Source organism: Pyrgilauda ruficollis, unplaced genomic scaffold (assembly GCF_017590135.1).
Source record: "Pyrgilauda ruficollis isolate IOZ18807 unplaced genomic scaffold, ASM1759013v1 scaffold13, whole genome shotgun sequence".
Lineage (NCBI taxonomy): Eukaryota > Metazoa > Chordata > Aves > Passeriformes > Passeridae > Pyrgilauda > Pyrgilauda ruficollis.
The window spans coordinates 10,858,619-10,875,541 of record NW_024511432.1 but is presented as its reverse complement, the minus strand read 5'-3'; the positions used below and the strand labels follow the sequence as shown (position 1 = coordinate 10,875,541).

At 40.3% G+C, this 16,923-nt stretch overlaps 1 protein-coding gene across 1 annotated transcript in view; it reads left to right on the top strand.

The window, feature by feature from the left end:
- Positions 1-1,429: 1,429 nt before the first annotated feature.
- The window catches only part of ADCY7 (adenylate cyclase 7), a 45,690-nt gene continuing 30,196 nt past the window's right edge, over positions 1,430-16,923 (top strand). Inside the window, exons 1-4 of the mRNA XM_041458926.1 lie at positions 1,430-1,662; positions 5,894-6,046; positions 14,269-14,805; positions 16,072-16,272. Of these exons, the coding sequence (XP_041314860.1) occupies positions 14,635-14,805; positions 16,072-16,272 (372 nt within the window). The 5' untranslated portion in view covers positions 1,430-1,662; positions 5,894-6,046; positions 14,269-14,634. The remainder of the gene's footprint in view (positions 1,663-5,893; positions 6,047-14,268; positions 14,806-16,071; positions 16,273-16,923) is intronic.

Below are 16,923 nucleotides of genomic sequence, written 5' to 3'. Positions count from 1 at the left end.
TTTATCTTTGAAGTCCCTTAATTCTTCCTCCTCTATTTCCTGCTCTTGAGTACAGATCCTTTTGGTGTATATCTTGCCATGCAAAAATTGTAAGTTGGGAGGGAAGAGCATATTTTTCTTTTCTCTGAGTTAAATGACTGGATTTTTAGGTAGCAAACTTGAAGTGTGTTTACTAGTGGAAGCATAAACCTGGCAGTTAAAAGATGTGAGTAGTGCTCCCAGGGTGATTCTAGCAAGTCTGATTTATTTCTGGCTTTTTCATTCTGTGAAATGTTGATAGAAATAAGAGTATATGAGGTCTTATTTACTCATCCTGGAAGCTCCCAGACAAAAGTGGAAAGTGTTCTGGACATTAACAGTAATTTGGCTGCTGGAAGTTGCCCAAAGTACTGGCAGTGTGTTCTTGCTCTTACTGAAAAAATAAAGTAGCAGCTCTTCTTTCTTTCATAAGCGTATTTGTGTTTGGATCCTGCTCAGCAGCCTGTTGTGAAAGTCATCACTTCTAATAGCACCGTGCCCCAGGGACCTCCACAGGGCATTGACGGGCTCAGCACTGACTCAGAGCCCAAGTTGTTGACACTGCTCATCTAGAAAAATGATGCAATTACAACTCTCCTCCCTGCTCTGGGAAAGCATCTTGGATCTCCTCATTCAGTTTGCAGAGGTGGGGTGAGCCAATCTGACTGGAGTGAGTCTTCCCTGCTTGCATATATTTATATTGCCTGTTTTTTACAGTCTTGAATATTTCCTGCAGGTCACAGACTGTGCATAACTGAACTGTTAATGGCTTTTGTCATGTGTTAAAATCGAGAATTTCAGACCACCCTGACTACTTGCTTGTGCCAAAGGCATCGAGAGGTCTGTTTTCCCCTGTGGAGCCGATCTCTTCTGTTCCTGGCTCTTGCCTGGCATCTCTCTGGGCTGTTCCTCATCTTGGGGCACATGTGGGAGCACAGTTCCTCCCTCTGACTTAGGTTAAGGAGCACATTCCTGCTGTCACCTCATTGTTCTGCCTCTGCTCTGCAGCCAACTGCTCTCAGCTGTGCTGGCTGAGCTGCCCTCGAAGCTGCTGCACACCATCACTGATCTTGGCTGCCTCTTGGGCAGAAAGGAACAAAACCTAGGAGACACAAATGGTTATTTTTGTGTTGATCTGTTGTCCTAGAAACAGTAACTGCACATACTGAAAGAATGGTGTGGCAACAAGCTAGGAATAAGTGGTGGTGGGGTAGAGGAGGAGAAACTCGTTGAGAAAATATTACTGTAGACACCCCTGTTGTGGAACCAGAGCCAGGATCTGTGTGTATATTTTTTTAAATGAACAGCAAAACTTCCTGTTTCTGTTCATTAAACTGACTTAAACTCTGTGTGTAGGGAGGAGGGTGATTTGTGAATAAGTGTGAAGATGTTTGCAGCAGAGCACAGCCCAGATACCTCCCCTGTGGTGCCAGGTCTGCTGCTCGGGCAGGTACGGAGCCGTGCCTTGGCAATCAGCAGTGTCAGCTTCAGCTGTACCTCAGAAACAGTGCTGGTGTTTCAGCCATGTGAAGGGAATGAAAGGAACCTCGTGATTCCGTCCCCTGTTGTGTCACACCATTGCTCAGAGGCGCTGATTCCATTTGCTACTGAAAAACCGGCGTTAAGAGATCCCCCCGAGTTTCTGTAAGTGAATTTACAGCACTGGTTGCTGTGTTGTTTTTTAACCACCATGTCTGTCAGTGGGAGCTGAAGCACGGCATTCTGCTATCCTTAACATTATGCATTCTCATCTAATTATATATTTATTTTTGAAAAGATAATGCTATTACACAATAACTTAATATTTTATGTGATATTTAAAGCCCAGCATTGTGCTTCCTGCCACAGCTGAACAGACATTCTCCTCCAGGAATTATATGTTTCTGGAAGTATGAGAATAAAGTCCAGCAAATATTTAAGTGCCAGCAAAGATGTTTGCTGTAATGAATTGTTGTAGTCCAAAATTATCTGCATCTTATAAGCTTGGGACTATTGTATTCCTAAAATGTCTTGTAAGTATTAATTTATTTTTTTGGACTTTTTCTGGGTGGTTATTGGTATTAGGTCAGCTCCTTTAGGAGAGAAGAAAGGGGATACCACACACTTGAAGTCTGTCAGCAGAAAATCCATAGGAGGGAGGAAATAAATGAACTTGAGTTCTTTCCTTTAAACAAATTAGTTGTCCTCTCACACAGGGGCTAAGGGCTTTGGAAGGTTTTGGGAATTTGTATGTTCACAAGATGGAATATGGAATTATAAGGGAGAAGTTATTGAAATCATGTTCTTGTGCTTTTGGCAATAGTTGACTCTCAGGCCTGCTCTTAAATTGTGCTGGATTATAAGGGAGAAAAATAGCTCTGGAATTTGTGTTTTAACTACAGGATGTGGTTATTGAAATCATGTTCTTGTGCTTTTGGCAATAGTTGACTCTCAGGCCTGCTCTTAAATTGTGCTGAACAACTTCAGTGACAGAAGTAATCAGAATTTTGAGCAGTTGACACTAATTAAATGGGTGATTTGTGCTTCTACAGGAGCTCCCTGATCTACCAGGGAAGAATTGACCAGTGACCTCTCAGCTTTGGCTGCTCTTCCCAGATCTGCTCCTGAGGTGCTTCATAGCATGGGTTTTGGTTGAGCACTTTCCTTGTAAGTGCTGCCTTTCTCCTTGGGGCTCTGTGCAGAATGTGAGCTCTCTGAATCATGGTTATCTTTAAGAAACTACCAGCAGGTTGGACCTGCAGGCTATGGCTTATGTCCATTAGTAGTTTGTATTTTGTTGGGGCATAGGATTTATGAAAATTTGTTTTTTCCTTCGTCACCATCTGAAGATGAACTTGGGATGGATGACTTGTGTAGTTCAATTACATTTTCATTGAAAGATATTGCTTTTTCTTAGTTTTGAAAGGTTACTTCCTAGACTATAATTTCTCAATTTTTGGCACTTTTAAGAAAATCTCATTATGCCATTTGATCTGATGGTGAATATTTGATGTTGCATTATTAGTTTGGTACATTTTCTGTCTCCTTTGATTGATTTCAGTCTCCCTAGCATTAATCAAGGACTGTACTTGTTGCATACACAACTGTTGTTGTGTACTTCTTTGCACTCTAATACTCCAAACTTCAAACAAAGGAAACATCTGGAAAATAATAGGGGTGTTACAAAGTAACTAAGTTACCTTTTTTGAATACTGTGAAGTTTTGGGGTTTTTTTCCCTTTTGACTTGTTTGAGCTTGATAAAGTTCAGATAGTCAAAAAACAAAAAAATCCCACACTACCAAAACACGGTAAAGCAAATCTGTGCTGCAGGTGCAGCATTGATCCAGCAGCTCAGTGCCACACAAAGAACAATTTGGTATGTGTGAAAAGCAACTGCTGCTGTAGCAGCAAGGTGCAGGGCTCATAATGTAACTGGTTAAATGTTCTTCAGTCAAAATGAAAGCTCCCCACAAACTGTTGCTAGGGAAATAGGCGCCTGTGGTGAGTGTTGAATGCAGAGAGGCTTGTCTGTCTTGCAGATCAAAAATTGGCTCCAAGTACTTTGTGTATCACTTTACTGCCGGAAACTTGCTGCTTATCAGCAGACTGCTCTCTGTGCCTCTGAGGAACTTCAGCTACAAATACAGAGAGAACCTTTTTCTTTTTTAACTCTCTTCCCTTTACATTTTGATGTGAAGTATTTCTCCTGTGCATTATCTTTGTTTATAAAGTCTGTATAGGACAGGAATATCCCCAGAATCTGATCCTGAAGACACTTCTAGGGAGCAGCAACTTTATCCCTCTGTATCTAAAAGGAATATTGCATATAACTGTTGATCAGGGACTCTGGACAAAATTATGTTTTTAGGCATAACTTTTAAAAATAAAAAGAAAAGCTAAAGTGAGTGAAATTTTGTCAGCTTGGTATAGACTTTACATTAATTCTCTAAATCGCATTGCAATTCTGTTAGGTGTGTTGTAAGTATGAATTACAGCTAAGCACCTTCATAAACATGGGGTGATTTTTAAAACTGTCACAGTTTATTTTTCTAAAAGGCACTGTGATATTTCTGGGATGCTCTAACTATTCAGCATCCTCCTCATGTGCTGCTCTCCAGATGACACTGGTCCATTTCAAAGGAACATGAGGCGTCTCTCATGATCATCAGACACTCACCCTTAGCACTGGATACGTGACACAGTGAAAGTAAAGCAGCAGCTTAGTTAGGCATTCCAAATTGTACATGTAGCAGGTTTAACAAAGTCTTATTTTTATCTGCTTTTACGCATGCACAGACACAGCAGATTCATATCTGCCCTTTCAGATGAACTCTCTGAGATATCTTGTGGCTTTTCTTCTCATCTCTCTCCAAGGTTCCCAAAAGCCTTTGTCAGGGTTTTGACCGTTTACATAACAATCTTTTCCATCTTTCACCCAACTTTTATGAAAGCTGATGCATGTAGGGCTTGGCTAGGTACAGCTAATTCCTGGCCAAAATCTAATGGAAATGGCCACAGCTGTCCCAGGACTTAGGTATGAGCTGGACATTTAACCCCCTGTGACAGAGTGGAGTGCCTATTTTGTAGTTTGTATATTTTAGCAAAAAGTGATCAGAAAATGGCAGTAGATTTACTTCAGTTCTTGTTGTGATAGAATAATTTGCATCTACTCTGATTTTGTGCCAGATTATTTGGGAGTTTCCTTTGCCTTCTGCTTTCCAGAGTGGGTCCCTGGGGACAGAGCTTTGGGGTGGGCAGTGAAGTAGATGCTGATGCTGTCTCTTCCCAGCACAGCTATTGAACTTGGTCAGTCTCCTCAGTGCCATCTTAATTCTGATTTCCTGCTCTGGGTCTCTCTTTGGGTTATTGTTTCAACATTTCTGTGTAACCATTTACTGCTCTTCTTGGTTCATGCCCCTGGTGAGTGTGCACTGGATTCCAACAAGGAACAGTGAGGAGCCAGGGCTCCTGCCAGTGCCTGGTACTGTGCTGAGGTGCTGAACTTTTTTGGCATCTTCTCACATTGGAAGAGCTGTTTCCAAAATGTGTATGAAGAGGATAAAGCAGGAAGAGAGTGAGACAAAGCTAGGAGCTGTTGTGTGATATGAATTCCCCTATCTGGTGCACTGTGTTCAAGGATGATACCTAGCCATGTCTTGTCATCTGCCTAACTGGAGACACAATTTTCTGTTCGCAGCATCCCAGGAATATGCACTTTTGCCCTTTGGTACTCCAAGACAAGCAAACTCAGTGTCAGAATCTCTTAATTTCCACACTAGCAGTAGGCAAGTCTTTATCCAGAGTTACAAGGTCCAGGGAAGGAATGTTTTGTTGGTGTGCTTTTAGGGGTTTTTTCCAGCTGTTTTCTTGCCATGTTGTCATATTTGATGACCTGCAATATTTTAAGTTGTTCTGAATTATATAGTTTTTAATTTAAGTTACTCTTCATGGAGTGTTTTTATTTTTTAAATTGCTGATATTTGGTCTTATGTGTAACATAACTTACCGGAAAAGTAGGGCTTTCATTATCTATGATGCTGTGAAAGTTAGTAAAACATTCTTATCCTATTTTTAGCAGAGTTCCCTTTGCTGTCATGCAGGCCTTGCTTGAAAAATGTTAGGATCACTTAGCATAATGACAATGCCTCTCATCAGTCTTGAGCCTTTTTCTCAGGCATTTCCAGCTATGATTGTTTCAATCAGGTTCTATCCATGCTGCAGCATGTAACAATACAGTTAAATACTTTTTCTTCTACTGATAGTCTGAGTAAAGGTTCCTAAAATGTATGATGGAGATGGAGTAGATTATTCTTCCTTGAACTATGAGGGGAAGAAATAAAGCATTGTTAATGCCTACAGTGGTCCTTGGAGTAAAGATTCCCTGTCTTGTTGCAGGTTCCTGTGTGTGGTATGTCAAAAGATCTAGAGTCAAGGATTTAACCCGAGTAGGCTGCACTCACTGTCCTGTAGGAATTTCAAAATGAAGGAAGAGACCATGGTGGAGTGGAGAAATATGGATTTTGCCAGTGAATCCTGTGGCCTGTAATGGTAAGCAAACAACCAGCATGTGTTTCTTATCAGTGGTCCCAGTAAATAATAGCCTGGAGTAATCTGCTGCACACAGCTCAGCACTGCAGTGCAGGGGAAAATGCTTCTCAGTGCTGCTGAGGTGGGTGAACACCCAGTCCTGGGGGCTGGCTGGGCACTGAGCACTGCAGCCTTCACTCCGTGTCAGTGATGCCTCAGTTTGGAAGGTTCTTCTGTAAACCCTATGCTCTGAGGCACTGACTGCAGGCTGTTTTGAGAAGTGACTTTTGCCACATCCTGAAGATTTTTTGTGTCCATGGTATTATTTCAAGACTGGAATTAACTAGTTCTGCTTTAATACTCATTAGCTGGCTTTAGTATCAGCAAATCCAAAGGACAAAGTTGCTTCAGGAGAATTTAATTTAAAAGTATCTGCTTTGTTTTAGCTGTGCCTGGTGAGATAGCCCTGTTTCCCCTGGTGAGTCAGTGCTTTGCATGGTGCAGGTTTCCAGTGGCCTGTTAGCATTGGGAATGGTTTGGCAGGGCTGGCTGTCAAATAAACCTTTGGAAATGGCAAGATGAAAGATAAGATGAAATAAGAGGAGTGATAGTGATTAGATCTGTGTTCAGACATTTTAGTATCTTAGCAGGCAATAGGCAATCGAAACTTAGTGTGAATACAAAATTCCATGAGGCATGTTGGTTGTCACTGGAAAGCTCTCACTGTTTCTCATGGTTCTCTCTTTGTGATCCAAAGCAGCTTGTGAATGTTCGGCTCCTGTGGCCCTTTGTCTGGATCAATGAAAAACATGTATACAACTCCTAATTTTTAGTGTGTTGCTATCAACTGAGGATGAAAATATAAGATTCCTGAGGTTTTCAGTCCTTTATTATTGTTTTATTTCAGAATTACTCCACAAAGGACCTTTCTGAAACCAGGTACTGCATTTTGGAAAACTTTTAAAAAATAATTGTGGGTGTTTGACAGCTTTGAGTCCTGAGGTAGGGTATGACTAGAATCAATGCTTCCATCAGAAATGTCTGTCTCTTTGGTGGTGTTTTTAGTATTTAACCTCCAAGGGAGGGAACTTCCTTATTGCAAGTGTTACTTTTAGTTTTTTTGGCTGTGAAGTACGGATGTGGTGGTGTAACAAATGTTGCATGGTTAGTCTGGGCAACGTTAAAATTCTCCTGTAATGAATAGCATAGAGAAATAAGATTTTTAAAGCAGGTATTTGGTAGGACTTAGTCTTGAAGTACTAGTCATTAAATAAAGGGGGATTGGATTTAATCTGTCTCCTTAGCTTCCCCCTTCTTCCTTAAACAGTATGAAGACTTCTCTTTAGTAAAGTGAATTTTATACATTAACAAAAATATCTGTGCTGCAGTACCAGCCTGCAGTGCACTGCTCCAGGTACTGAGGCACAGTCACATTCTTTCTGTGTCCATCTCTCAGCCTAGGGCTGACTTTTACTTCCAAAATGAGATTGCTTAGGGAAGAGCTGAGTAAGCAGAAATTCAGCTAGAAACAACCATACTTTACAAAAACATTTAAAAACAATAGTTGGATCTGTAAAAATTTGATGCTGGGACAAAGAAAAATCAAGGAAAGCAAAGTTGTTGTTGTTATCAATGCATTGTTTGAATTTCAGATGCCAGTTTGTATTTCTGTTCATTCAGTGGGGTGGGAATATTGTAGGTAGGAGAGAGAGGAGCCTCCTTCCCTGTTCTGCTGGTTTTAGATAGACTTGACTGAAATGGGAAGTGATTTCTTATCTTACTCAGGGCAGGTGTTATCTTTTTCCTGCCTTCTCCCTGCCATATTGTGATTGCACCTGCTCTATGCAAATACACAATTTACCCTAGATGTGGGCAAGACTAATTTCTGTGTTGAACTGTACATTCCCCTTAAATAACTTTGTGGGACAGGAAAAAAAATGAAAGCAATGTGTGATGCCCATTACACTCTTGTTTACAGTGATTTTTAAAAATATTTTGTAATTTTTTACTTTTTGCACATCTGTTATATTTAGTGATAGAAGAGTCCAGTTACACCCTGGTAGTCTGACTCTGCCACATCTCTGCTTCTTGACTGCTTTACTGAAATAGATTAGCTGAGGCATGTTCAAAATTTTGCAATACAGGTGACAGAGAATTCATTCTAGGTGTAATTAATTATATTGAGCTTAGAAACCTTGTCAGCCTGATCTGTTTGTTCACTATTTATTGTAATTCTGTGGCTTAAATGAGATAATGGCTAAAGAAAAAAAGACTGTTCAAGCACACCTTTTTTGAATTTTTTGTTTTATTGCTGATTTCAGAAAGGCTCAGTATTAGCTACTGTGATGTATTTTTTTTTCTTTAAAAACAGATCCTCTGAAAATGTCAGGAGTTTTACTTTCTGTGAAAATGAGGGATATTCTTGTAGAAATTATTGGGGCTTAGACACACAGAGGTTCTGTCCCTGTCTTAGCTGAAAATATTTTTTGGCATGGTGTTGAAGTTTAATGTTCTGTGTTTCAGGGTTTTTCTGCAGTTTATATAGCTCAATATTACAGATTTCAGTAATGGCACAAGCACTCTGCTTTTGATATAACTAAACTGAAATTACTCAGTGAAAAGCTATTCTGGCTTCTGAGGACACTGTTCAAAGACATGAATTTTAAATAGGTCTGAAAACTGAGTGTAAGGGGAATATTGACTTTTGCAGTGGCAAGTTCAATTTTAGATCAGCTGAAGTCAAAAAGTCTATCTGTAAGATGTGACAGGGGGTCGGGAAGTCAAGAAATAATCACACACCTTGGTTTTGAAAGATGCAAAGCACAGCTCAAGTCCCTTCTGGTGTGATGTGTCTTTTTACACCCTGGAGTTTGCTGCTTATGAAAACCAGTATTATAAAAGGGCTGCTTCCTCCCCCGCCCTGCTGAGCCAGACCCAGCACTTAATTATAAGGCTTAATAGATTTGTTGGCTGAACCATTATGTGTTTTCATAATAAAAAGTACCTTAGAATAGTAGCAAACTCTCCCGTGTAGTTTGGTGGCAGCAGTCTGGTTATATGGACTTTTCTTTCTTTTTTACTGACTTAGTTTGTGAGCTTGTCTTAAATTACCAACAGGTTTTCTGAACCATATTCTGTCACCATTTTCTGTCCTACCTGAATCGGTAGCACAGAGATTTCAAAGTACATCCTGTAATGATAGGGGTATTTAAAAATGAGCAACAAGCAGCCTCCCCCTGCCCCCAGCTTTAGCAGTGGTATTTTTCATATTCTTTTCCTTAGGCTGAGGACCTGTGAGAAGTGATGAGTCAGTTTAAGAGCTCACTGCTGTGCTTGCTTTTCTACTTGTGGTTTGCTTTTCCTTTCCAAACCCCAGGCCAGCTGTGGAGCTCATCTGTACCTCTGCTACCTGCTGCACTGCCCCACCCTGACAGGGAAGTGACCTGCCAAATCTGGCTTTCCATGCTGTATTTGGTGAGTGGGCTCTGCAGAGAGCCCAGCAGGAGCTTGGGGCAGTGCCTGGTGCAGGATGGGGGCTCTGGGGGCGTGAGACCTCCTCCTTTGGCTGACCAGAGCTGGCTGTCCGTGCGTATGAAACCACAGCCTCTATTATTTCACATCTTCCACTTGTACAAGAGACTGAAAAACTGTCTCCAAATTAAACAACTTGTTACTTATCCCTACTTTAAATAGCATTGGAGAACAAACATTATGGAAGAAGCAATCTGCTGAAATAAGAATGTGAATTAATAAGTTCAGTTTCACTGCTTTCTTTGCAGCACATTTAGCACTATCATTGCTGTGGCTTTCAAAGTTCAAGGGCAAACCCTAAGAGATGTAGTGTCACTGATTGCTCTGATATGTCATGGGGTATTTTTTTTTTAAATGACAGACTTTTTATATTGATTTGGCTTTTTAATGTAAACGTAGTTCTGAGTGCTGATGTGTTGAAGTGGGTGTGCTCACTTTTTGTGAGAAAATAGAAGGTGAATATAAGTAAGTGGTTTTTTTTCTGTATTGCAGAAGAAGCTTTTCAACAATTAAAAGTAACTGAGGAAGGTGAAATTTCACATGAAAACTCCAAAATATGTATAAAAAAAGTTTGCCTTTGTAAAGAAACTCACTGCTAGCAGACAGATCATTAAAAACACACCTGTTCTCCACTCAGTACTTTTGTATGGGTAGTAGAAGCTAAGGTGGCTGCAGACTAGCATTTGAAAGCAAAGTCTAAAAGGAAGAAGTGTTGTCTTTAACATGAATGGTATTTCCTGTGGTTTATGTTTGGATTGCTAAAATTCATTTCCTAGACTGAACTAGTGGTGGAGTCCACTAGACTGGAGATTATTTTTGCTTGAGATTCATAATTCATCCACTAATCTCCTTCAATTATTCTATTGCATGTTTATAGATTCCTGATTCTTTTTTAGTATCTGCTAATGGGTAATTACAGTCAGCAATCATTCTTGTAATGGAAATTGCTAAAGTAATTTCAGAAACACTGTTGTTATTTGTGTGAAACAAAAGATGGAATGGAAGTCAAAACTGTACTTTCTGTCTGGTGCTGTAGTAGTTCAAGATGAAAAAAGTGATTCTGCTTGCTTTTACAACAGAAGTTATTGAGAGGAATAAGGAAATTTATATTGATTCATTTGGTTCATGCTATTAGGGTTTGTTTTAATATTTCAGACACTGCTCTTGGTAATCAGGCGGCTCTAGGTGATCAAGTCTTGAGTTCTTGGCAAACGAACAACAAAGAGAAAAAATACTTTATAAATTATCCAGGGGGTGACTGTGTCTGTGTTCGCTTGTGAATATATCAGGAACTTTGAAACTAAAACCAGAACTCCAGCATTCTTGGATTCTGTTTGGAAGGGCTTTTACTTGGTCAGGAGTGAATAATTCTCCCGAGAGAGGGAATAGGATGTGATCACTGGCTGTCTGTCCATCCTGGTGTGTACGTGAGAGGGTGGGCAGGAGGGTGCAGAGAGTGAAAGAAGCCATCCCAAGAGCTGTTCTGTTGTTATCAGTCTGATTTCTGTCTGATTCTTTCTGTTGCTCCACTATGCAATGCTGGGGGGAGACTGCTCTTTGTGCTCCAGAGAGCTCCCTGGGATGTGATTTGTGCTCTGCTCTCTCTGTGTCTTGGATCATCTCCCCTTTTTCCCTCCCCCATCTTCCCTCACGCTGCTCCATGCAGACAATTTCTGGGGAGGAAGGGGCTGAAATGACCCCATGCAACAACACTCTTGGGCTGGTGTGTGTTTCTTTAAAACACTTGGGCTCTACAGGCTCTGTACAGGCCATAGCTATTCTGCAGCTGTTGTGTCTTCAGAAAATGTGGTGGATTGATACAAAGCCTGGTGGGCAGTTTTAACTAGCCTGGGAGAAAAAAACAGCTTCAGTCCAAGCCTGGTAGGATAATCAAATAATAATTGCTTTTATATTTTTTGTGACAAAATTCTATTATGTGTCAGTAGGAGACTGGAGAGTTTAGCAACTCTTGAAAATTCCTGTCTAAGGGGAGGAAAGCATAGAGCAATACCTAGATTTGTGGGAGATAGAAATGTTATCCTTTTTGCTTGCAGTTGAAAGGTGGCTGTGCTTTTGTCAGCTCTTGCCCAGTTCTGGTGCTGAATCTGAGCACATCCTTGTTCCCACTGAAACACAGTAGATTTGGAAGGTAATAGGTGTTTTGGTTCATGTTCTGGAAGATATTGTGTTGTCCAGTTTTTTTATACCTCTCACATGTCCAGTGTTCTTACATATTCACTGGGCAAAAATTCTTCATGTTTATTGGCTTGCAAATGGCTATGGAGCTCACACAGATGTGACTAAATCATATTAGTGTGTTTGGTGGCTGCTTCTGTAAGCTCCCAGTGCAGTTTCTAACCCACACTTCTGGGGTTGCTTCTTATATATCCTGACCTGGGTGACAATTCCTTTTTTTTCCATGCAAACACAAAAGAAATGAGGCTTTTTCGTGACAAGCTGCTGATCAGAGCTCTGTGGCTTTAGGGCAACAGCCCAGATCGAGTCCCCATTTGGCTCAGTGTGTTTGCCACTGGGGCTTCTGGGAGTGTTCTTTGGTTTTTGTGGCCTGCTGCTCTTTCAGGGTTACACCTCTCTTGGTGTGTCATAACAAAAAATCTTCAAGGAACAATGACCAAAAATAGTAAAAGTGATGCTGTGGTGCACAGTGCTCACATGATCCTTAAATGTACAAACAGGAGCATGTTGAGTTGATCTTTTTTCCAGTGTGTGATACCACCCATGATAGAATCTTTTTCTCTCTCTCAACTCTACCTTCTACATTTCCAGAAGGTTGTTGGAAAAAATTCAATGGAGGAAAGACACAGAAAATAGGGACTGTTAAGAAGGGAGGTGGTAGTGGCAGTGGGACATGGGATGGAAATTGAAACTAATTCAGAGTTAAATTGTTCACCTCGAAGTAGCATTTATGTGTGCATTATGGATTCTTGGTAAATCAATAAAGTACTGTTGGGGAGTTTCTTTGCCTAGTAGAGTTCTGAGAGGAAAATTGTATGACCCAGGGGTCATTCATAATTACTCGCAGTGCATATCTACAAAGATCACCCAGGAAGAAACAAATCAATGAGATATCAATCTCTTTTTAATTAAAATGGGTTAGGCTATTGAAAAGACATGTCTCTTCAATCTGATGTCCTGTAAAACTCTTCAATAATATTCAGAGAGAGTTCCAAGCTGACACTGCACCCATTTTTCATTTTTTGAGCATCAGATAACTGAACCACAGTCACAAAGTATAATCCAGTAGAATAGACAGTTCTTGGTACTGTTTTTCATTGACATAGTCAGAAGTTACAGAAAGCAAGCTGTGAAGTAATTTTTCCTGGATTTTAATATTAAGTAGCCCAAGACGGGATAGTTTGTTCCACATAATTGTGAATGTATTGCTGCTTTGCAATTATTAGTTATTTTTTGAAAATGGATTCTGCTAATTGGAAAAACAAAGTTCCCTCTCAAAATACATATGTCAGTTTATTCTGAGTGTTACCGAATAAGAGTGATACTGTATGGGGTTTTTTGTGATTAATTCAATTTTGTGGGGTACTCAGGAAAGAAGTTTTAGTTTCTCATTTTGCAAAAGTACACTTTTTTTTTTGTTCCATTCTCACTGTTGATATATCTGGTTTTGCTTGCTTGATCATTAATAATTGGATAGGATGTTAGTGTTTGGCTCTATTTACCAGAGGCAGAATTGCTCACTATGGTTTGTGAAACTTTTTCCTGCTTTTTAGTGTGAAAGCAGTCTGAATGTGTGTGTGCAGTTAAGCATTTGGGCTTTGAAAGCAACTGGCTGGAATTTGGCTTTTCTGGGGAAAAAAAAGAAGTGGGGTTTAGTGGGTTATTTCTCCCTGGAGCAGTGGCCTTGGGCACCATGGTGACGGCAGTCAAGTGGCAAAGAAGCTGTGGTCCTGTTATCAAGTTTTAATATGACTTAGAAAATCCTGTTTTTCATGCTTCCCTCCATCACATCCCTGTGCTTCTTTCTTATGGCTCTTGGCACTGAATGAACTATATTAATGAACCTATTTGAAAAACACAGGTCATTAGAAATAAACAATACAGTTTATTCCTTAATGTTCATTGCTAGCAGAACACATGTATTGCCTTGGAAACAGTATTACTTAAAGTGGAATGAAATGTACAGAACTACATGCTAAGTATCTTTAACAAAAAAAAAAGTTTAATGCATTTTGACTTGGACAGCTGCATTCTCTTCTCATTTTTCTATGCCTTAATTAAAGTGTGAAATTAATAAAAGAGGATTTCTTAATTTTTAAGATGCATGTTTTGAGAAAAAATGGCATGTGTACTGTGATTGAAGATTATATATACACACACACAGATGCACACAACTTCCAAAGAGTTGTGAGCATTCAGTTACACAACACACTCCCAGGAACTGTGTCGTTTTCTCAGAAGGAAAAACCCCATGTAGTACACTGTATATGGAAATGTTTGAGCTGCCAGAGCCAGGTGAGCAGAGCAGCCCTTGGTGAGTGCTGCCGGGCACCGCTGCCCACGCACGAAGCTCCTGGGCTCCCACCCACCAGCAGCACGCAGCTCTTGCTCACTGCTCACAGCATGCAGGTAGAAAGTTCAAGGAAAGTTTAAGGAATCAACTGTTTTTATTCTCTCCTCCCTGGGGAACACTGTGTATGATTAACTATGAATTTACTAATCCTGTCTCTCTGCAGGATTCATCCCAGGAAGTGAGATTCAAGCTTATGGAAAGGAGTTTGAGACTTGCAAAGTAATAATTAAAAAAAACCTCATGCCAAAAACACCTGTCCGCACCAATGCAAGTTGATCTGGAGCTTCATGCTTAGTGCTGATGATGAATTGCCTGTGGTTTTGGGGAGGCTAATTCTTGCTTTTAATGGCATTGGAAATCTGAAGTTGATGCTCATGAGAAGTAAAATCAGGGAACGTGGGTTACTCGGTGTGCCTGAAGATCACAGAGGCAGCAGCAAAACGACAGAACTTCTCTTTGAAGCAGCGGCTTCAGCTGTGTCATTGTGTGCACTGGGAACTGAGAGAAATAGCAGCCAGCCTGGGAGAAGATGCCAGCTAAAGGGAAATACTTCTTCAATGAGAGCGATGACGGCCGGATATCAGACCCGCTCTATGAGAAGTACCGCTACACCAGCCAGCAGCATCCCCTCCTGCTGCTGCTGCTCTTCATTGCCATCCTCCTCTGGACTACTCTAATCATAATGTTCTTTGTTACTGCTGTGAGTAAACTCCTTTTGTGTGTGTTCAGTGTTTGCAGGGAGGATAAGGAGTTGTTCTGACAGCGCACTAAACCTTTTTGGCTAGGTAATACTTTGAGCAACATGGTGTCAAAGTTGCAGTGCTGAAAGATATCAAGTAAATGTGCATGTATGACTGTGTATGTTTTTGAAAGGATGGGAAGAGAGGAGAGATTGTCAGGCACCTGCACAATTACTATAACAATTGTTTTTCCTTTCTATACATTATGAACAAATCCTGATCTGTATTGAATGCTAGCTATGATAGTAAGTACTGAAAGGGCCAAGGAAGGAACAAGAACCGCGGTTAAAATATCCTGCATTTCTCATATTATGGTGACTTGCTCGTTTTTCATCAGGTTATTCCTGAGGTGATTTTTTTCTTAAGAGATTTGTAGACGTTAATTTCATTTTTTTTATCTTTTTCTTTTTTTCGTTAGTGAAAACACAACAGGAACCTCCCAGTACAATGGATGATTGGAGGAATCAAAATTTAGTTAGCAAAGAGCGGAGATCTTATAGGCATAGAAAAGATGCAGCTTAAAGATTTTTTTTGTTATGTAGTGTAATTTGATTTTCTGTAAAGAAATTGGTGTTTTACAAGCCCAGCTGGCAGCTGGTAAGGAAGGGCGTTGATTTAAAGATAATGTATGAAGGTAGCAAAGTAGCTATTATAATCCTTCATTGCCTTTTAACTGTGCTTTCCAAACACTGTGCTTCATGATAAAGGGTCTTCAAGTCCCTCTTTAGCAGCAAATCAAATGTTACCAATTGCACTTGTATTCCTTTTACCTTTTATTTCTTAGGAAGGGGAAAAAAGTAGCAATATTACTTTTAACAATTTGTCTTCTGTGAAACTTAGAGCACTGTTACTCCTCTTTAGCAAAGTTTGAGCTCTAAATCCATTTCTTTGGGTACATCTGCATTATAGATACAGTGTAGTTAGAACTTAGTGGTTTGGGGTTTACCTTTTAAGCTAGTTTGGAAAATAATAATGGAGGAACTGTGGTAGAATGAGTATCTATAATAGTATTTATTATGTTAGCTCTGTATGTGGGAATATCAGAAAGTGTTCATGCTGCCACAGCTAGTCTACTTAAAAACCCATGTTAATTTATTTCAGAGGTATCCATGCTGTTCCCAGGGCTGTACAGATGCATCTTTCACTTTTCTGAAGGGACATTTGCACCACCTGTAACCCTGTTTTGCCTTTGCAGGAAGCTCATTCCCTTTGTTTTGCCCTTGCAGGAAGCTCGTTCCCACCTTGCCTTCGTGGCGGCGGTGTGCGCGGCGCTGGCCGTGTTTGCCGTCATGTACCTGCTGCTGTGCATGGAGTCCCTGTTCCGCAGGTGGCTGGCGCTCTTTGGGGCCGTGGCTTGGCTCTGCTTCCTCACTGTGGGCTACGTTTCTCTTTTTGAAGCAGGAGGTGATTATCAGCTGTGGGAACAGGTGTGTATGCTGTGTTCATGCAGGTACCTGCGTAGGGCTGGTGGTCAGCTGTGCATGTGTTTGTGTGCTTTAGTCTTTCAGAATGTTGTAACTGCTTAATGACTCTTCTGAGATTTAGGTTAACTTTTGAAAACTGGCTTCACTGATTTGTTGCAGTAAATTTTAGTTGGTATTCTGGATTATAGTGAAAATACATTTCAGTGAAAAAATTGGATAATTGGTAAACCTATGTGGGAATTGCATCTTTAAGTTGTAATTGAATTGGATTTTTACGTAGGATTTTTACCAAATCTTAATTACTATGAATTCATCTCTGATTTTTTTTGTTCTTAATAATACTTGCTTTGTTAATTTATTTGGGTCAAAAAGGTGTTCAAGAAATGTATAAATGACGCCAGAGCTGGGTGTGCCCTAGGGAGCAGGTTTTTAAGTCAGTGGGAGAGGTGAAGTGAACAATAAGGATTAATGACACATCCTGGCATTGCTGGGTGTGGCTAAACTTCGTTGCTTGCTATCTTTGATCAGAAGATGGGTGATTTCATGAAGCCAAAAATATCATAATTTGTAGGAAACTCCTCCTAAGATCTCATAATGCAAGCAGAAGAGTTTTAATTAAATGAAAATTACTTTTTATCTTGTTTTATGAACTCT